The 21150-nt window shown below is 46.9% G+C and overlaps 1 protein-coding gene and 1 pseudogene across 4 annotated transcripts in view; both read left to right on the top strand.

Annotated features, from left to right (window-relative positions):
• LOC144099460 (uncharacterized) overlaps window positions 1-21150 on the top strand; it is a 181784-nt gene that overhangs the window by 10113 nt on the left and 150521 nt on the right. For 2 of the 4 annotated variants that reach the window (XM_077632772.1, XM_077632771.1), the window contains exons 1-3: window positions 6345-6619; window positions 10279-10455; window positions 18660-18814. In XM_077632772.1, coding sequence (XP_077488898.1) covers window positions 6418-6619; window positions 10279-10455; window positions 18660-18814 — 534 coding nt within the window. In that variant the 5' untranslated portion in view covers window positions 6345-6417. Of the gene's footprint in view, window positions 1-6301; window positions 6620-10278; window positions 10456-18659; window positions 18815-21150 lie in introns of those variants that run through there. The other 2 variants (XM_077632770.1, XM_077632773.1) reach the window with 2 other exon arrangements.
• Window positions 2892-5587, top strand: LOC144099463 (uncharacterized; annotated as a pseudogene).

Below are 21150 nucleotides of genomic sequence, written 5' to 3'. Positions count from 1 at the left end.
ATCGGTTATTGTTAGCTGAAGTGGGCAGATGGTAGTTTTGGAAGGGAACTTGGTGAACAGCTTTGGTGCTGTAATAGTAAGGGTGTTTGAGATGGTTCAGAAACAGTTAAGTTTGAAGAACATGTGTGGCGGGAAAGTATCGAGCACCGACCAGTCTTGTTAAAATAAGGCATTTCAACCCGCTGTGGGGGCCTTGTTCATAAAGAAGGGATGAAGTGAGGGTTGATCATATAGGCTTCATTATGTGGCATAAGCAGCGGGTGTGTATCTCGGGTAGATTGCCTTCGTTGTGATTGAGTGCTTGTGCTATCGTCTAAATATAAAGGGATTCCAAGTAAAGCCATGTCGTTTTGTTTCTTTTCCGATAATCTTTGCACCATTGGCCTGAAGAGACTGCATGTTCAGCCAGCATGCTTGTTGCCATGCGCTTCTTGCTGACATCATTGTTGTGCTGTTGCAATTTTTCTTGAAATTGTCAGCAATGTACATATGTTCACAATCAGCGCAAGGAATCCTGTACATGATACGCGGGAACTTCTCCTTCGCTAGCTTGTCATTCACCATCACCATTGCGTGTCTAAGCTTGTGCGTAGAGACATGTGCGACGTCGACTTCGTATGACCAAAAAATGCGTGACAAGGTTTCGCTTATGCCGGGGACATATGGTATAGGAATCCTTTTTACCTGTTGTTGCGGTTCTTGTGGTTCTGGATGAGCTAGGCGATTTTTGACAGTCTGGATAAATGAACTGGGATAGCCTGAAGACAAAAGGTAACTGCGTGTAATAGCCAAATCAGCCACTTGTTTTTCCAGAGTTGAGCAGGGTTTTTCTCCATGGCGTACAAGTGACGTAACCACGGTCTGCTTGTGACAGGTTGGGTGCACAGAACTGAAGTTAAGGTACATGCTGGTGTGCATGTCCTTCCTGAATACACTGAATGAACTTATGTCACCGTCACATTTAACAATGTTGTCTAGGAATGGCAGATGACCGTCGATTTCTTCCTCAGTCATGAACCGTATGGCCAGTTCTGTACTGCTCAGGTATAAAAGAAATGCGCTCAAAGCCATTTTCTTGATGATGCAGAAGCATTCATTCATGTACCGAAGGAAGATCCTTGCGCATGGTGTGAAGCTGGAGAGAGTGCGAGACTCTAAACTCCATCGTCAAGTTCGCTGCCATGACAGATATAGAAGCTCCGCTTAGCCGTTCCATAGACCTGTTTAAAGATGTTCTTCAGGAACGTGAAATAGGTATTGGCCAGACAGACTCTGCTGAGGTCAAGAACGTTGATTGGTGTTCTTTCCGGTAAAGTTGGGTCTTTTTTGTGCGCATCTCTGCAAACCTTGACGGCGAGGTCATTTGGAAAACTCGTGAAAAGCAACTTCACGTCTAAGTACACCAAGACTTCGTCGTCTTCGAGAACCATGGCATGAACTTTTTCATTCGAATCGTATGAGTTCTATACGTGCGTTGCACTTTTTCCGACCAATGAGGAGATAATGCGATGCAGGTAGATTGACAACTTGTGTAGAGGTGAGCGGGTGAAGTCGAAGATTGGAAGCGTCTGAATGCCTGATTTGTGGATCTTAGGTAATCCATGAACCATTGGAGAATGCTAATGCTAATGAGTAGTTTGTTTTAGTTTGGTTTCTATAGCTTGTGCAAATTCACTATTATTCATGTTTTAGATGACGCATGATGGCCTTAGCTGCCTGTGTGCCATTAAACTCAACATAACTCATGTTTAATTGTTGGTAATGGTTATATGCTTCAATGTACATTAATTAACCGTATAAAGCACATGTGTGTTGAGGTTAGAAATCGGCTCGGTAATACCTCTTCTCTTGTAGTTTAAACTAGGGAAAAAGCTTGGCCATGGCTCAGTTCATTCTTTGACCAGACTGAGGTTTGGTTTTTGCAGTGGCAAGGGCTCTTTTCCTGGTTCTGTGGCACCGTTGTCGGCTTATCAGGCTGCCAGAGGTGACAAGAATTAGGCTTGAGCAAATAGCAGTCTTTTGATTCAAAGTGAATGGTAAATTTCTTCAAATAATTTCGAAGTGAATATTGAGATAGATCTGGCACACGAGGCTGTTACATGAAAAAGAAAAAGTGCATTGAAGCTGTGTTGAACTCATTGAAGCTGTGTCGAAGTACCACAGAAACGGCCGTCCGAAATTCAGGGACTCGACCAACACGTGGAGCCAACCTTTATCTGGGGTCCGAGCAGGGTTCGCACAGCCCCTTGAAATCGTTGAATACCCCTGATATTGACAATATAAGCTCAAGGGCCCTTGAAACTACTTGAATGCCTGTGCGCTCCTTGTAATCCTTGAAAATCCCGCGGGATTTGTTTTGCTAGAGCAAATTAACGACGTACTTCTGCAAGTCACGCTGATTTTAGTCTCTTTTGCTTACGCATGTTCATGAAAACAAGCTTTGTTGACTAAAGGGCAACATCAGGAAGTTTCGGTTTTAAATCCCGCAGCCACTACGGCGTCTAGCAACTAATATGCATTGGAAATGGAATCCAATCCAATGCGAGGCATGTCGCTCGGTCGGTTGGCGTATTGTGCCTAGAATGTACTCTAGTGTGCCGTCCACCGAGCGTCTTCAACGCGGGACGGTGGCATAGGCAGTGATCCCTGCTGCCATGGGCCACCAGACGGCGATGCCTGTCGGCACCATGCTAAACCGTGCAGCGTTTGACTCGCGTTCATTTGCGATGCGTTGATTGCTACGTGTCGATTGCAATGCGCAGTTCATTTCGTGCCTTGCTGCCGCTTTCGTTGCAGTCTTTTCTTCTTGTGAGTGGGTGTTTTTCGTCAATGTGTGCACTCGTCAGTCTAAAGAAAGTTCAAAGAAACCAAGCGCGTCCGCAGACCTCGAACGTAACGCAGATTGGGACAAGAACATAAAAGAGGCAGATCGCCGGGCAAATGGGGAGACTCGCGTCGTGTCTCGCCTGAAGTCCACCCATCTCTCAGCATGGTCCGGCACAGTCTCGTAGTGCAGCGCACCAAGCGGCCGGCGGTGGCAGGCATCACTCTCGGTGGTACCGTGACACCCGCGCTCACCACATTACAAAGTGCTCTTTTAGGCACTATAGTCAGGTCGTCTGTCAGTCTCATGTGTGCCATTTCAGTGAAGTTCACGTTTGCGTTGTCTGTCTACTTGGACAAGATGCCAGGCGGGAAGTGCAAGTTTCAGCCTGCGTGGCTGCAACATACGGACTATCGTCACTGGGTGAGACCGGAACCAAGCGATCCTTGTCGAGTAAAGTGTGCAGAATGTCAGAAGACAGTCGACATTGTAACGATGGGGGAATCTGCCTTGAAGAGCCACCAGAAAGGCGCGAAATACCAATCCAAAGCTGCAGCAAGTGAGGGTTGCTGATGCGTCGCAAGTTTCATGCAAGCTACAAATCTGACATCCGAGGCTGCTTGTCAGCGTGAAATCATGGCAACTTCCTCTCGGGCTGCGACACTTGACGAACACTGCAGAAAGCATGGTTCCGTGATCGAAGCCGAGATTTTGTGGACAATGAAAGTTGTGTCGTGACACTACTCCTATAACACCAGTGGATCCATTTCCCAGCTATTCTAAAAGACGTTTCCGGATAGCGAGGTCGCGATAAGCTTCACTTGCTCTGAGAAAAAATGCGCATATGTTGCGTGCCACGGTCAGCGCCCATTTTTCACTTCGCAAGTACAACAAATGATGGAGAAGTCTGACAATTTTGTTGTGCTTTTCAATGAAACCTTGAATGAATACCTGCAAAGAAAACAACTTGATGTTCACGTCAGATTGTGGAACAACTGTGAGGTGACAAGCAGATATCTGGCTTTGACATTCATGGGTCATAGCACAGTGGACGACTTTATGCAGAATTTGACGGAAACACTCGCGTCCTTTCTCCTGAGCAGGATTGTGCAGCTCTCGATGGATGGCCCAAATGTCAACTGGAGACTTTTCAACAAGTTGCAGCAGCACATGAAGAATGACTTTCAAGTTCAGTGCTTGGATATTGATTCAGGTGGCTTGTACACAGTGCATAATGCTTGCCAAGCAGGAATGCATGCGACGAGCTGGCCAATTGATTTTCTGTCGAGCTTATTCTCACTTTTCTATGATGCACCGGCCCGCCGTAAAGATTTTGTTGAAGAAACACGGATCAAGCTGTTTCCACTTCCTTTCGTACCCCACCGTTGGGCCGAGAATGTGCGAGTACTGGAGAGAGCCCTGGCTATGTGGGAGCATTTGAGGCACTACACCGAAGCAGTGAGCGACCATAGGCTACCCTTGCCGAAATGTAGAGCGTATGAGAACGTCAGTGCTTTTCTAAAGGACCAGCTTGCACTTGCAAAACTGAACTTTTCCCTAAACGTTGCAATGGTTGTGCAGCCTTTAACTGTTTTTCAGAGTGATTCCCGAAAGACATTTTTTTTAGTGAAAGAGCTTGAAACTGTCTTGAGGAGCCTCTTTGCAAGGTTCATGAAGCACTCGGTATTGACTGAAGCCACGGGCATCGCGAAACTGCTGCGAATTGATGTTCATGATACTGCCAATTACATGTCACTTGAGAAGGTGGACGTTGGACATGTGGCTGAGAAGATCTTAAAGAGCGGAAAAGTGAGTACCAAGTGTGTTTTTGAATTTAGGGGCAAGTGTCGGAAGTTCATTGTGAACATGATCCTAAAAATCATGGAGAGAAGTCCTCTTAGGTACCCTCTAATTCGAGGGTTGTTGTGTTTCGACCCCAGAGAGATGTCGAAGACAGAAATGTGCCTTGGGAAGCTGAAAGTTGTTCTTAACTGTTTCATTGACAGCAAGCTTCTTTCTGAGCACAAGAGAGATATTGTGTGTGCACAGTACATTCAGTTCTGCCAAGAAAAACGGCATGAACTCCAAAACTATGAAAGAGACCATGAACGCCTTGATAATCTCTTCGTGCGCCTTTTGAAGCATGACCCAGCGTTCTCAATGTTATGGGAAATACTGAAGGTCCTTCTCTTGCTTAGCCATGGGCAGGCTTCAGTATAGAAAGACGTGTCAGTGCAAACAAGCACATCGCGGTAGAAAATATGGAAGAGCTCTCTTATATCTCAGGAGTCATCTATAAGGCCGTGAAAACCCACAGTGGGCTGCTGAACGTTCCATTGTAGAAAGAACTGAAGTCATCAGTGCGCCAAGCCAGGCATAGGTATGCGATGTACATGGACGTACAGAAGAAGCAAGCTGTGGCGCAGCAGGTAACCTTGAAGAGAAAAGAACTCAAGCTAGAGCTACAGAGCATGCAAAAGAAGAAGACAAGGCTCGAAAAAACTCTGAAGTGCTTGCAGGAGTCAGCGGATCGCTTTTCGGAAGACGCCGAAGCAAAAAATGACCTGACTTGTCTTGTCAAGGCTAACAGTTTCCGACAAACAGCCAAAGAAAAAGAACTGGAGATAATAGCTCTTGAAAGAGAAATAAGTGTGAAAATGGGGCTCCTTACCTAAGTTTTGTGAGGAAATAAAATTACACTAACACTGCTTGAATTCTGCCTTTTTGCATCCTTGAAATGTCCTTGAACTTTCAACCAAATGTTGTGTACGAACACTGGGTCCGAGGTATGTTCAGCTAAACCATAGGTATTATGCATCTCGTGCCAATGCCCATTCCGGCTATGATATGTGGAGCTCGACGTGTCAGAACAATTTCTCAATTTGCGTACAAATCTTTGCATTTAATAAAATTCGAACTGCATGCCGTGTACCCAGCTTGCTTGCACTTGCTGACGGTCAATTTTCCAGATTAGCAATAGGCAAGCGGTACGTAGGTAGCGGTATGTCGCATCATGCCAGGAACTGGAACTTCAGTATCATTGGCAGTTGGATTTTCCGCTTAGTCAATCAGGCCGCATGAGAATGGAATGCATGGAAGCTGCCACCATTTTTTCTGTTTTGATCGGTACTTAATCGAACTTGTGGTCTTGATTGCCGTTGTGTTGTTACGTGGCTGCTGCTTTTAGCTGTGCACACGCTTTGATGCCATCTCGAAGGATGCACATTGAACTGAAACTACCCAGAGCTAACGTCCCAGAAACATTATTTGCTTTAGACAAATACTTTGAGCTTTCAAACACCAAACATTCAGATCGTATTGAATATTGCAGAATACTTTACTATTTGACCAAATATTTAAAATTCTTGACTATTCGTATAAGCCTATAGATAAAAATGAATAAACAATAATGTATTCACCACCGTTGTTAACAGCATTCGCTGATCTTGCATTAGGCAGTGGTAGTCGAACTGTGGCTGTTTTTTTGTTGTTTGTGTTTTTTTCCTGCACTGACTTCTGTGTTGGAATGTGCGTGCGCCAGCAAGGTGCAGGAAACCGCATCTCAGAGTCCCGGCTTTGACTGCAGAGGAGCAATGATGCTCTCGTCACCCACGTCGTCTGAGGCCTCGGAAGGCTCGGGCACTGGGGCCAGCTGCAGCCCGGGCAGACTGCCGGCCAACACTAAAATGCATTTCAGCTGCCGAAGCATCCGTGTGGGTTCCTACAAGGTGATCATCAAGTGCTCGGTCACTGCCTCGAGCCAGGGCTTCGAGTTCTCCATCCCTCCACCTCAAGGTGGGTGCCAGATTTGAGCATTGCTCTTGATTGTGGCCCTCTCACAAGCTGGGAGTTGCAGCCACCATCGGTGATGAGCCATTGCTGCAACTGTCACACAGCAGAGTGCTTCTTGGAGCAGCAGTGGCGACAGCCATATTCTCATTGATTTCTTTCGTTCTAGCTCCAATGTTTACAGTTCGCAGCTTGTGCCGAAGGTGGGTGAGGAGGAGCACTGCCAATGGTATTTGCAAGTAAGAGGGAGAGTAACATCTGCTGAGGTTAGCGAGGGAGGGGAGGGAAGGGGGCAAGGAGAAGCGCTATGAAAGCTAATATTAGGGAGGGGGCAAGTGTTGTACTTGGGGTGCCACTGCCTCTACCGGCAAGGCAGTGTGATAGGTAGCGGCACTGGTGAAGTTATGGGTTGGAGAGAGACGCATGCCACAGGTGTAACAGCACGAATCAGAATGAGCACTACATCAGCAAATGGGACAGCTATCACTGAGCTTACAGCATTACACAGCACAGCTGAACATTGCCAATAATTTTTGCCTTGTATCTTGTCTATGCTCCCTTTCCTTTGTGCTCCATTGTACTCACTGTTTCATCGCATCAGAGTGCTAAAGGTGGCATCATATGTTGACTAAGAGTGCAACAATGGGCCCTATCTCTAAGTTGCAGAGGAAAACAAGGCTTGGGTGCCCAGAACTACAGAACTGCTGTTGATACATTTTTAGAAGAATGGAGGAAAAATGTAATTATCTGAGAAAACTTATGATGCCAACAGGCCAATTTTGAAAAATGTAAGTGTTGGATGAGAAACAAACTTATTCTGTTTTTCATTTCTGTGTGCCCCGCCCCTTATGTAGTATACCCTCTAATGAGGGTCTTGAAAGTGAAGTAAAAGGCATTTATTGAAATGTTCACTTCATAAAAATCTCGTTTACCATTTCTGGGCACATGGCCTGTGCAGCTACTTTTCTGGTGCTCACGGGATTCGGCCCACATTTGTGTTGTTCTTGGCAGGGAAGAAACCTCGCAGCACATCCAGTCCATTTGCGGCTATGACAAGATAGCGGTCTCTTTCTGTTTACAAATGCTTCGCCCCTCTGCAAAACTACACTGTGGAGAAGCTGCTGCATGGCTTATTGTCGCAGTGTTCTTGCTCCGTGCTTTCTAGAGTTGTTCCGCTTGTATGTAAGCGCATCTGTGTAGTTCTCAGATGCTTGACCTCCTTGTTCCAAGACACTCCGATGAAGCAGCTATGTTTCTCCTCTTCATATTGTCCTCACGGGAAGGGCCCGCTCGTATCTGAATGCACGTCTTTCTTAGCACTTCGTCCCTTTGCATCGAGGCACAGCAGAGAAGCTATTATTGCCGATGTCTACTGCTGCATTCCTGCTCTTCCATTGTCATGGCAGCAAGGCATGGTTTGGAACTTGGAGGGGGTTAGAGACTTTACTTTCGTAAAGGATACTTGACAATAGATCATATTCACACTATCAATCAGGTGACAGAGAAATGCGCAGAATTTAACCAACCCCTATATATAGCTTTCATTGGTTATGAGAAAGCATTTGACTGAGTGGAAACCTCAGCAGTCATGCAGGCATTGCAGAATCATGGTTTAGAGGAGTATTATGTGAAAATACTGGAAGATATCTATAAGGACTGTGCAGCTACCATAGTTCTTCATAAAGTTAGCAAGGAAGGTGTCAGGTAGGAGACACAATAATGTCAATGCTACGCACCGCCTGTTTACAGGAGGTGTTCTGAGGCCTGGATTCGGAACAGTTGGGGATAAAAGTTAATGTAGAATACCTAAGTAATTTTTGATTCGTTGACAACATTGCCTTGCTAAGTCATTCAGAAGATGAGCTGCAAAGAGTGATCAATGAGTTAAACAGGCAGAGGAGAAAGGTAGGCCCTTAAAGTTAACATGCAGAAAACCAAACTAATCTTCAACAGTTTCACAACAGAACAGCAGTTCACAGTTGGTGCTGGAAGTGGTAAAAGACCACGCGTACTTAGGGCAGGTAGTGGCCGTTGATGCAGACCACGAGAGGGAAATAACTATAAGAATAAGAATGGGGTGGAGTGCATATGGCAGGTTCTCTAAGATCAAGAATGGCAGTTTACCTATATCCCTGAAGAGAAAAGTATACAACAGCTGTATTTCACCAGTACTCACCTATAAAGCAGAACCGTGGCGGCTAATGAAAAAGGTCCAGCTTAAGTTAAGGAAAATGCAGCAAGCTGTGGAAAGAAATGTGATATAGGGTAACGTTAAGAGACCGGAAGCGGGCAGAGTGGGTGAGGGAAGAAATGCGTGTTAATGACAACCTAGCCGAAATCAGTAGGAAGAAACGGGTTTGAGCTGGGCATGTAATGCGAAGGCAAGATAATCGCTGGTCCTTAAGGGTAACGGGGTGAATTCCAAGAGAAGGCAAGTGTAGAAGAGGGCGGCAGAAAGTTAGGCGGGCGGATGAGATTAAGAAGTTTGCGGGGATACTAGGCCGCAGATGGCAAAGGACAGGTTTAATTGTCAACACATGCGAGAGGCCTTTGCCCTGCTGTGGGCACAGTCAAGGTGATAATGATCATGCATGAGTGGGACCGGTTATGCAGGCAGACAGGGCAGATGGCGTAAGCAGATGGCATAATGTCAGTGGCACTACCTGGTGCAGTTACATCAATGCAGCATCATGGTCTCTCTTGTTAAAAACCCGGCAAGTGTCCATCTTCGAAGTGACTTGTTCGTGAATCTGAGCACTAGACTTGGATATCTACTCTTCGAATTGACAGGTTGTTGTTTGATTTGAATTTAGATATTCGCACGCTTCTATTGCCACCTGTAACAAACATAACATGCCAAAGCTGCACATGGGCTATGAGAGACAGCTGCATAGCAGAGGGCCCCAGATTAATTTTTACCACCTGTAGGTTCTTTAACGGCAGACAGAAAAGAGCTGCATCTATTTGTTGTTCTCAATTAAAAATTGTTCTATTGCTGTTTCTGGGTATGTTGACATTTGTCCGGTCCAAAAGCAGCATTTATGGCTCAGAAAACTGAATGTAAAGAATTTTCTTTCCATTCAATTGAAGAAATTCTTGGTGGGTGAGTTGGTGCATGGCTATTCTCAAGAATGAGTGCTGCGCTCTTTTCGTCTACATCGTCTTTCTTGTGTTCATCCTTTATGTCTGCACAACTCGTTCTTGGCAATAGCCATTCGACTGAAACTCAAGATATCTGCACCTAAAAGGACTGGTTGCCAGCAGTTTGATGTGAATGGCAGTGTGGTGCAGCCTCTGTAATCCATGGAAAAATATGGGGTCAACGCACGCTTTTTACTTAAGAAATTGGCCAGTGATGGTGATGGCTGTATTTTGTTGTCTTGTGTGCGTTCGTATTCTGGCTTATAAAAGCTGTCTTCTTTTTGATTGGAACACGGTACCCTAACGATACAGGTCAACTTCAGTTTGACCACGGTGTCTCTTTAACATGCACTGACCTCGCATAGCACGTAGTGTTCCTTTGTGTTTTGGCTGCATCGAAATGTGGCTACCGCTGCTGGTATTTGGTCCTGCCCTCCTTGGGCTCGGCAGCTGAATGCTGTAGCCACTAAGCTACCAAAGTGGGCAGGTCTGGTGTGACCTGTCAGGTTGCCCCTACTTTGCAGAGGGCCCAGATGTGCTTGTGCACCTCCCCAACTCAAAAATTGTGAAAGTGCTCGGCCAGCTGTCGGGCTTCTTCCCCGTGCTCTTCGTGTCCACAAGCCAGGAGTGCTCGGTAGAGGTCTGCACCAAGCTCGGCTGGAATCGGCAGCAGCCCGAATACTTCGACCCCAGAGGGCCTGGTAAGAACAGCATCAGTATAGGACTGGTCCCTTTAGACTGTGTTATTGGCCTGGCACATGGTGAATTAGCTATGCTATATTTGTTCAGGTTTCCTTTCATTCCCATGCTGTGTGGAATGTTCTAGCATGACAGTGCGAGCTGTTCAAGTACAGCATAGTCGTTGATGCAGGCATACTTTTTTATCTTTTTTGGTTCAATATTCGCCTTTTGTCATTTCATAAAGTTCTTTACTTACTGATTACATTTCTGGCACTTCCTGCGAGCAACTGTGTTTTGCTTGGGAGGGCTAGTCCTGTGAGGAGGCATTGTAGGTCTGAGTTGCAAGTAAACAAGGTCACTTAAGTGAACAGATGAGTGCATTAAACTTATTTTTAAGCAACTAGGAGCCCACTCTTTCTGGACAGCTTTTGCTCTCATGGTGCATGATTGAATATGTGCATTGTCTAACCTTGCTGCTGCTCCGCATATGTGGTAAGACTTGTAGGTCAGCCAGGGTGCAGTGCAGTGCTCATGAAAATGAACATTGTGAATCGCACACTTGAGGAGATCTGTCAGATATCGTTTCTATCTTTCTATCTAAATATAAAAACATGTTCAGAATCTTCTGAAATATGCAAAATGTTTGTTATTCTATTGGCACTATCTGTGAAAAAAAGAACTTCTATTTTGAATGGTATTTTTGCTACGAAACAATAACTAGAAACCATATAGCTGGGCACAGGAACGCGGTCGGCTCTGTGCAAAGCTGGTTTCCATCGTCGCCGATGTAACTGAATCCCAACGAAAAGGCAGTACAGTAAAAGCTCATAATTCGAACCTGAAGGGGACCAGAAAATTGTTCTAATTACGCAAAGTTCGAATTACCGAATGGGCACTAGAATGAGCGGTCATTACATCCCACCATGCGGACTGAATCCGAAGCGGTCACATCTAGACTCATTATCATGAGCTAGGCACTAAATGCATGTTTGTGGCGGGTGATTCTGAGAATTAAATTCATGTAGTCCTAATGGCAAATTAAATAAATTGATTGGCCAGTTATGTGCCAGAAACAAGTACTAGAATGCATTCGCATGAGCAGCAAACTTTAGTGCTGGAATATAGGACGCTATTTATGATCCAAAATAAGTTTATTTATGGGGAAGGGTTGTCAAAATTGAAAGTAATTAGTGATGTGCATTTGCTTGCATGTCTTCTGGCGAGATTCGATCAGCATCATTAGCAGCTTGCCCAAGAGCTCCAGCGCAACGTATATGAGTTCTCATTGGCAGAGAAGTAGCGTGCTGCAACATCGAGCGCTGACGTTACTTCATATGCAATACATGTATTTGGCAGTGGCTTAGGCTCATTACCGCACTCAGACTCATCACTGTCGGCGGTGCTTACCGCACGTGAGCCGTGTGGCATCTGCTGATAGCATGCAGCCTCAATTATTGTCAAAATTGAAAGTAATTAGTGATGTGCATTTGCTTGCATGTCTTCTGGCGAGATTCGATCAGCATCATTAGCAGCTTGCCCAAGAGCTCCAGCGCAACGTATATGAGTTCTCATTGGCAGAGAAGTAGCGTGCTGCAACATCGAGCGCTGACGTTACTTCATATGCAATACATGTATTTGGCAGTGGCTTAGGCTCATTACCGCACTCAGACTCATCACTGTCGGCGGTGCTTACCGCACGTGAGCCGTGTGGCATCTGCTGATAGCATGCAGCCTCAATTATATCGACGCCACTCAAGGGCTCCAACGTCTCCACACTCCTGTCCACGTAGGTCGCGGCACCTACAAAAAGCCGTCATCGCCGAAACCGGCATACTACGCTGTGCACACCGTGTGATCACGTCCCAGAGACCGTGGCACAACGAAAAACTTGAACAGCTTGTGCCGAAGCATCGGCAGCGCGAGCGACTGCTCGGGCAACGAAAACCTCCTTCAGCATGCGCTGCAGCGTGTGCTCCGGTAGTGTCGTGCGCTCGGTTTTTTTCTCTTTTCCTTTGTTTTACATTTCTAGTAAATTTGTAGTGCGTTGTATTCGCTATGGGTCACCTTGCGGTGTCCGCCAGGGGCACCTAGTTCGAATTAACAGTAGCGGATGCCGACTTGTTTGAATTATCGGGAGTTTCCCCCCATTGAAATACACAGGGCTGTGCCGGGACCTGAGTGTCAGTTCAAAATAAGCGGGCTTGAATTAATGAGCTTTTACAGCATCTTCAGGCTCACTGCTGCTCGAGTTGTAGATAAAATTAATCACAGAGAAGGGAGAGCACTGAGGCTGCAACAGTTTAAAGTGCGCGTCGCGCATATGGAGGCTGCCAAGCTATTTTGATGGTACCGCGTCTTAGTGCACATTTAAATATAAAATGCCGCCTTGTGGTAAAGAAAAAACTACTTCGAAAACAATATTTTATTTATCTAATTACAAGCCAGATGATGCAGCGTGCCTGTAAGCAACGCAGAAGGCTCTAAAGTCGAGTGGCGAAGGCTTAGTTAGTGGGCAATGAGCAGCACGTTAAAAAGATGCCGCTTGAAAGAAGAAAGAAAACTACATTGCAAATCAAACTTCGGTTCTTTGAATACAAGCCAGACGTGCAGCGCGCCTGTAAGCAATGTGGAATATTTCGAAATCGGTGTGTGGAGTCATCGTTAGCGGCTTAACGATGCTCAGTGGGCATGGTGAGGAAAGGGCTGAGAAGAAAAGTAATCAAAGAGGAAATATGCTGGAAAAAAATTGTCTTGTCAGCTGATGTGGCAGCTCATATGTCATTCTCTGATGGTGTTTGGACAGTGTTGCTGGTATCTGTTGAAGCTCTGTGATAGTATTAAGAGTTCACCAGGTGTTGACAGCGCTGTGTAGCACCACAAAACTGAGATTAATGTTCAGTGCCGTGGGCTGAATAGTAGCTGAAGCTTTCTCTGGAACAATAACTGTATGACAAAGGGAGTAATTACTCATTAGCATCTACCCAAATGAAAGAAATATGCCGCCACTGTCTGGAAGACGTTGAAGTAACTAGTGTTCGCTGTTTGGTAGAGCAATCTATTGTCCATGCGATGTATTACCACATGATTAGGCTACTTTTCCTTACCTCATGGTGAGCGGGTTCCTACCGCTTTGAGGTCAGATATTTTCTATCAATTAGGGCCGAAAAAGTTTTGCAGCTCTTTGGAGGGCCATTTTTCCTTACCTCAAGGCGGTAGGTGCCCGGTCGCCATGAGGTATGAAATTGTGAGCTGCCGAGTGCTGACGTCACGGCCACCTTGTTAATACCAACTGTAGGCTATTTTTGTGTTGGGGCGCGAATTAACGGCAGGATGCCTTATTACTTTTTCAAACTGTTTATTAACAAGGTTACGTTTAGAGCGATTACACTGGTGTGTACGGTCCAGCGTCCATCTTGCGTCTCCCGTCTTCCTCCCCGGGGTTGCTAGCCGCCTGCTCGCCCAGGGTTGCCGGACAACTGCGCTTTTTCCGCTGCGCGCGCTCGCCGCGCATCGGAAGGTCCGCTAACATTCGGCCATTCTGGCATCAGAAGCGCCCTCGCTTTCGTCCGAAGGCTCCTCAAAGTCTTCAACGTCTTTGTTCGACGTGGACCATGTTTTTAGCGAACTGATGTGAGCCGTTGTTGCGTAGTGCCTGCTTCGTGTCCCCTTCAGTGCTGCGACTCCATACGTGTCGTTTGGTTTAACTTCGGTGACAACCAGCGGCCCTTTGTAGCGAGGCTGCGTCTTTGTCGGCTCGCCGGTGTGCTCGGGCGCACATCGCATGACGACTACGTCGCCAGCCTTGAGCGTGTCTCCACTGGAGTGACGCATGTCGAACCTTTTCTTGTACTTTGCCTGAGAATCCAGTATACGCGTTCGCACTTCAGCTTGAAGTTGTTCTGGATTCGTCCAGGCGACATTATCTTCTGTCTCTGCAATCTCACGCAACGCTCCGTCATGAAATTTCGGGTTGTAGCCATAAAGCACCTCGAACGGAGTCCTTCCGGTACTCTTGTTGTAGGACGTGTTGAGGAAAGCTTCGACACCCTTTAATCCAATGTCCCATTCTCGCTGGTCGTTTCCGTCCATGGTGGTCATGATGGTCGGAACAAGGGTTCGGTTGACCCTCTCAACTTGACTGTTCGCGCGAGGGTGTCTCGTTGAGTTCAGCACGTGCTGGATACCCCTGGCTTTGCAGAATTCCTCAAATGCCTTTGATGTGAAGCACGTTCCTCGGTCAGTTATTATCCTTTCCGGCAGACCGTGACTAAAGGTGAAGTCCTCACAAGACTTGATCACACTTTTTGCCGATGTGTCTCGTGAAGGGAAGAGCCTCACGTACTTTGTCAGGTTGTCGATGACGACAAGGATGTACTTGTTTCCCTTTTTGCTTCTCACAAATGGGCCCAGGTGATCTGCATGAATGGTCTCGAACGGTCGCCGCCCAGGAGGGATGGGGTGCAGGAGTCCCTTTTCCTTGCCACTTGGCACCTTGCAGATCAGGCACTCAAAGCACCGTCTGATGTGCTCACGGACGTACCTGCGCATCCCTGGGAACCAGTATGTTTCGCTGATCTTTGCGATTGTGCGATCAAGCCCGAAGTGACCTTCCAAGTCGTGAAATTTAACACGAAGGCTTTTTCGCATGGAATTAGGCATAACGTATAGCAACTTTTTCTTGCCGTTTGCCTCTGTTTCGCGAAACAGTCGTCCCTCCTTCAGCACGAAGTTCTGTGCCAAGGCGCGTTCTTCTGCAGTTCGATCGCATGACTTTTTCTCTAGAATTGTAGCTATCAGACGAATTTCTTCGTCTGACCTTTGAATTATCAAAGCTTGGTCGTGCAAACTGATCGCCATCCACATGTCCAGTTTGTCGGCGATGACGTTATCCCACGGATCGCTTGGGTCTTCAACTGCAGCGCGACTCATTGCGTCAACGTGCTCCATCTTCGAACCTGGTCGATGGCGTATGTCGAAGGTATACTCTTGAAGCATGTCAAACCATCTGGCTATCTGTGGCTTGAGCGTCTTTGTGGCATTCAGCTTCCGATAATCGACTACAAGTCTCGGTTCGCCGTTTTTCTTGCGCACGAGAAGTACAGGGCTTGCGTAAGGTGACCGTGACTCCGTCACAATTCCTGCGTCCTTCCACTCGCTGACAATTTTCTGTATAGTTTCACGCTCTTCTTTGCTTGTTCGGTAGGGTCTAGAAGAAACCGGCATACTTCCTTCCTTCAGGACAATGTCCATTTCAATGAGGTTGGTGCAGCCTAGCTCCTCAATATTCGTTGCGAAGCACTCGCGGTGTTGGTTGAGGAGTTTGAGTAGGTCTTGTCGTTCCTTCGTCGTCACGTCGTTGCCTGTTGCAACATCCTTCTCGTGAATGGGATCCGCAGTTGCCGTTTTCACTTCCGTTGTTTCGCTTGTTGTACTGAGCTTAGCCGTGTCTATATTTACTTCTTCTACTCGACCAAGGCTCATCCCTTTCTTCCGAACCTTCTCGAAGTTGGAAGTGTTTGCCACAGGTACACTGAGCTGCTTGCTGGCAACATGAAACACGCTTCCAGTCATCGTACCCTTTCGCTGGTACAGGACGTCAGTCTCGCCTTCAAGGTCTACACTTGCCATGATGAAATTCACTGAACGTGGCTCGAGGGCTACGTCGTTCTTTGTAGTGATTTTTAAGGCTTGGTTTTGGGTGAAGGGTTCGAGATGTCCGAATGTATCGTCTCTCTTGTCCATGATCTTGAAGGTGTCGTCTACCTTGACATAAGCGATGTTAGGCAACTCCGTCCACGTGCGACCAATGATTACAGAGAAGTGCTGTGCTGTGTCCGGCACGACATGAAGCATGACGTTTTCGCCTTTTACGCCATCTATCTCTATTGTTGTTCTGAATCTTGAAAGGCATTTGACAGGGCTTTGGCCAAATCCATACAACTCCAGGTTGTCTTCTTCGAAGCAAGAGCAACAACCCATGGCGTCGGATGCCTTGATCGTGCAGACTGAACTTCCGGTGTCGACGAGCGCATCATAGCTCTTCTGGTTGACCACCGCAGTCTTCACGTACTTAATGTTGGGTAGCTCGCTACTCGATGACGCAGAAACGTATTGTGATGGCTGTCCAGCCCCCGGCTTTGTGGTTTCATTGTTGGTGCGGTGAACAGGCATCGGACAGTCTTTAACAACGTGACCGTATTTCCGGCATCTGTAACATTTCGGTTCTGCGGCCCTTTCAGCGCTACCGTGCGCGATCTGCTTCGGCTTCGTTTCCACGCCTTCTGGTGTGGTCGACACAAGCTTGCTTCCGCCCTGGCTGGGTGGCCGGTGGCTTCCATGGGAGCTGAGGTAGGCTTCCTCCCCTGCTTCGAGGCTTTTTGCCGCCTCAAGCAGCTCCAAGGATGTAGTGAAGCTTGCTGCTTTAAGCCGCAGTATCGCAGCGTGGTTTGCATTCTGCAGGCCCGCAATGATCAAATTCTTCCATTGCGAAGTGTCCTCCTTGACATCGCACTTTGTGCAGAGGTAACTCTTGTCGAAAAAATAGTCGACAACGGACTCGCGTGGACCTTGCGTACGGCGGAGCATTCTTTCGTAGAGGGCAAGTGGGTTGCTCTCGTCGTCGGGAAAGACCTTCTGCAGCTCCTCCGCCCATTTCTCCAAGGTCTCCAGCTGCTTCCCCCTTGCTCTGTGCCACTTCAAGGCAGTGCCGCTGAGCTTCGACGCTGCAACAGCGAAAACGACACCGTCCCTCCAGCCGGCCTGCCCCGCCACCATCTTGACATTCGATATCCACTCCCTTGCGCTCTCTCTCGCTCCGGTCCCCGCAATGGCGGTTCCCGAGAAGGCGGGAATGGATGCCGACAAGTCCGGCATTGCTGTAACTTGCGCGTTGCCTTGGTTTTGGGCTGCCAACAGCTGTACGTGGGCTAGTTGTTCGGTGAGCGTCGTCAGCGACTTGATTATTTCCCTGTCTTGGGACATGGCGATGCTGTAGGGGTTGCTGCTAGCTGACCGCTTCAGTTCGAGGAATCAGAGTATTGGAAGGAGGCTCACCGGTGCCGTCTTCACGCTGTCGGCGTCGTTGCGGTTGCCTTTTTCCCGTTGCTCCAGGCTTTCGGAGGCGGTAATCCGCTCCAGGCTTTCTGAGGCGGTAATCCCACTTCTGATTTGTAGGCTATTTTTGTGTTGGGGCGCGAATTAACGGCAGGATGCCTTATTACTTTTTCAAACTGTTTATTAACAAGGTTACGTTTAGAGCGATTACACTGGTGCGTACGGTCCAGCGTCCATCTTGCGTCTCCCGTCTTCCTCCCCGGGGTTGCTAGCCGCCTGCTCGCCCAGGGTTGCCGGACAACTGCGCTTTTTCCGCTGCGCGCGCTCGCCGCGCATCGGAAGGTCCGCTAACACAACCACAACTAAATATTAGCCTAATCAGGCAATATTGGTGTCTAACATGTTCTACTCATCGAGCCCGTAACGAATATGCTATTAGTTAGATCATAACGTCATCGGTTATTTAATTATAAGCAATTACTTTAAGCCTAACCATAACTAAATATTACTTCATTAGATAATATTGGTGTCTAACGTGTCCTACTCATCTAGATGATTCCAAATATCTAATTCGTTTTATGATGACCTCATTAATTACTGAGTTGTAAGCAATTAAACACATTCATGTGACTAGTTAATTATGACGTCACAAATTCAGTGACCTCACCAACCAGTCACCAGTTCGATATATATTGACATCAGCAATCAATCAACAATTGGGTTGCTATACCAATTTACTATGGGGGCAGCCATCTAGAATTCCTCGGACTCATTATTCAGTAACTAATTTGATATACTAATGACGTCACCAATCAATCACCAATTGGGTTGCTATATCGATTTACTATGGGGGCTGCCATCCTGAACTCGTCGGACTTGAAAATTTCGCGCAGAACGGAGATGGTAGCAGACCCCGAGAAATCTAGAAACGTGATGAATAAGAGCTAAGGCTATTAAAATTACTTTTTTACTTAATTTTGCACCTCCCTGGGGGTTTCTGCTAAACAAATTTAGACACAACTCCACGAGTGCATCCAATACAGGTCACTAGTATTCCCTGTGTCGCTATACCTTGCATGGCAGTGTAGCATGCCGGCAATTCTGTGTGGTAAGAGAGGTCTGTAGAGTGAGTGCTGCATTGAGAGCTCCTTCTTTTTTAATTGACACGCAGAGGAGAGCCAGAAGTGGATTACCTTCCTGCCTGAGGCACCATTCTCGCAGGATCAGAAGGTTTTTCTGCGGCATGTGTTTCCAGGTCCTCTGCTGCAGGAGATCAAACAAACGGAGGCAAACAAGATCCTCGTCAAGTCTTCCCCGTCACCCTCGGTAGGCATCACCCTTGTACACTACTCCCTTCTTGTGTGTTGTGCATCATATGCAGAGTTGTGATAGTAGTAGGGTCCCATCACTTACAGGCGTCATCAATCACAGGTTCACTTCACTTGTAGCGTCACTTTCAGGGTAGTCTGCAGGATAGCTGCACTCGCAGAGAAACGTCTTGCAGGGTAGCGTCACTCGTAGGACCTCACTTGCATGGCAGCAGCGTTTTTGATAAAGGCAACATCTCCAACAGGGCTGACCGCTTGCAGGGTCACACTACATAGTTGCATGATCACATTGCTCGCAGGGTGGCATCATGCACAGGGTTGCATTACTGACAAGGTCACATAACTTGCAGGGCTGGAAATACACCAGGTCTCATTATTGCCATAATTGAGTTCTACTTAAGCCTGGATGTAATGAACCGCCAAGTAGCGAATTTCTCATTATTACGGAGTTGCGCCATTTCCCAACACCACCACTGTTGAAACATGTGTGTTTGAAAATTCCATGTAAAAATGTTATTGCGGTGGTCTATATACTTGATATAACGAAGCCGCCATGCCGACAAAGCATGAACTAGTGCTGTGTTATTTGAAATTTTATGGAATTACAATAAATTTTAATACGATAAGCACGAATCACCATGAGAGGAGTGTCTACTATCGCAATGAGCGAAGTAAGTTAGCGTAACACGCCGCGCCTCTGTGCGATCAGTGCCTCTGCGCGACAAACACAGCAGTCTTCGCAGCTTTCACTTTTGTAACGTCACACCAAGTGGCACTACAGGAGCAATGTCCAAAAGCAGCACAATAAACCAGTACATAGCAAATATTTTGCGGGACAAGCAGTTCATGCCAATCGTTGCCACTAGTTTGTTTGCATGATTCATAGGAGATGTGCGGCAGGAGGGGAACCTTTCCTTTTTTTTTTTACCAGTGATGAGCACATGGAAAGAGGCGGGTGTTTTTGTGTTGTGTTCACCAGACTCAGCCTACTCGTATATAAGGGGACCCTTGTAGTTCACAGATGATTTGCCCCCTTGCTGTGAGCACACTGAGGGAGCTAGTGTGTTCTTCCCATTCATGTCGCATCCTCATGGGAACAGCCCGCTTGTCTTTAATTGCAATTTTTAGTGCGAAAGAACTACTCCAGACGTACCAACCCGAGCCTTGTCTTGTTTTGTCACGTAACCTTGTGGTGTCATCACAACCTGCCCACCAGATTGTGAGCAAACTGACCATCGTGGTAGGTGGCAGTTAAATTAACGATTGGTCTTGAGAGGTTGCTCAGAAAGAGCAACATGAGTCGCACAATCCTTACCAGTGACTGTGATAGAAACAGCAACCCGCTCAAGATATCGTGTCATGCCCTTATGGTGGTTTAAGTGTTCCCTTCAATTGAAGAATGAACACGTGCTTTCGCACGTCTACTTGGTTTAACTACGTTAAACCCCTACCACTTTTGAGCAGACAAGGGAAGGGAAAAGAGGGGCTCGTTGTGACTAACATGACGGAAGCCAACAATTACCAAAAACCAGGAACGTAGGGGATTTTTTTTTAATCGTGGAATTCATCAGTGGGAGACTAATAGGGTAATTATTTTAATGTTAATTGATTAGAAAGCAAAGAAAAAAACCACATATCCCCGGTGGGATCCGGACCCATGATCTTCGAATTTCGTGTCTGGTGCTCTGCCAACTCTGGCAGTCTTGATGCCATAGGCAGTGTAAGAGGGTTCTCGCTCGGCTTCTGCTCTCGCCGCTCCATCACGTTCCTACGTGGCACTCATAGTAATACAGGACGTACTACTGAAAACTAAACATTCTGACTGACAAGCAAGTCTGGTTAGGTTGGAAGACTTATAGTAAACTCTTAAAATATCTCCAACCAAAACCTTTAATTTGAAGTCCAATGTTTCGGAGCTGGCTTGGCTCCTTCAGTGGTGACTGGGGGCAGTATTTGGTGTCTTCAAGCATGCGTGGAGGGGAGCAGGAGTCAAAAGAACGAAAGTTGTGATGTGAAAGACATGGGGGAGGAGGTTGAAGGAGTCGAGCCGGCTCCGAAACATTGGGTTTCAAGTTAAAGGTTTTGGTTGGAGATGTGTTAGAGTTCATTATTGGAAGTACTACGTCCACTGCTATGGACGATGGTGGCATTGGTGAATTCTCTCAAGCTTTGGTTACACTACACATAAACACTCCTGAAAGCAGAAGATTGGACAGCTGTCGCCATAGCTCAGCTGGTACAGCACCGGACACGAAATTCGGAGGTCGTGGGCTCGGATTCCACCGGCGGCATGTAGTTTTTTTCTTCTGCTTTCTAATCAGTTATCTTTAAAAT

This window comes from Amblyomma americanum, chromosome 7, assembly GCF_052857255.1.
Source record: "Amblyomma americanum isolate KBUSLIRL-KWMA chromosome 7, ASM5285725v1, whole genome shotgun sequence".
Classification (NCBI taxonomy): domain Eukaryota; kingdom Metazoa; phylum Arthropoda; class Arachnida; order Ixodida; family Ixodidae; genus Amblyomma; species Amblyomma americanum.
This window is presented reverse-complemented; position numbering and strand designations above follow the sequence as displayed.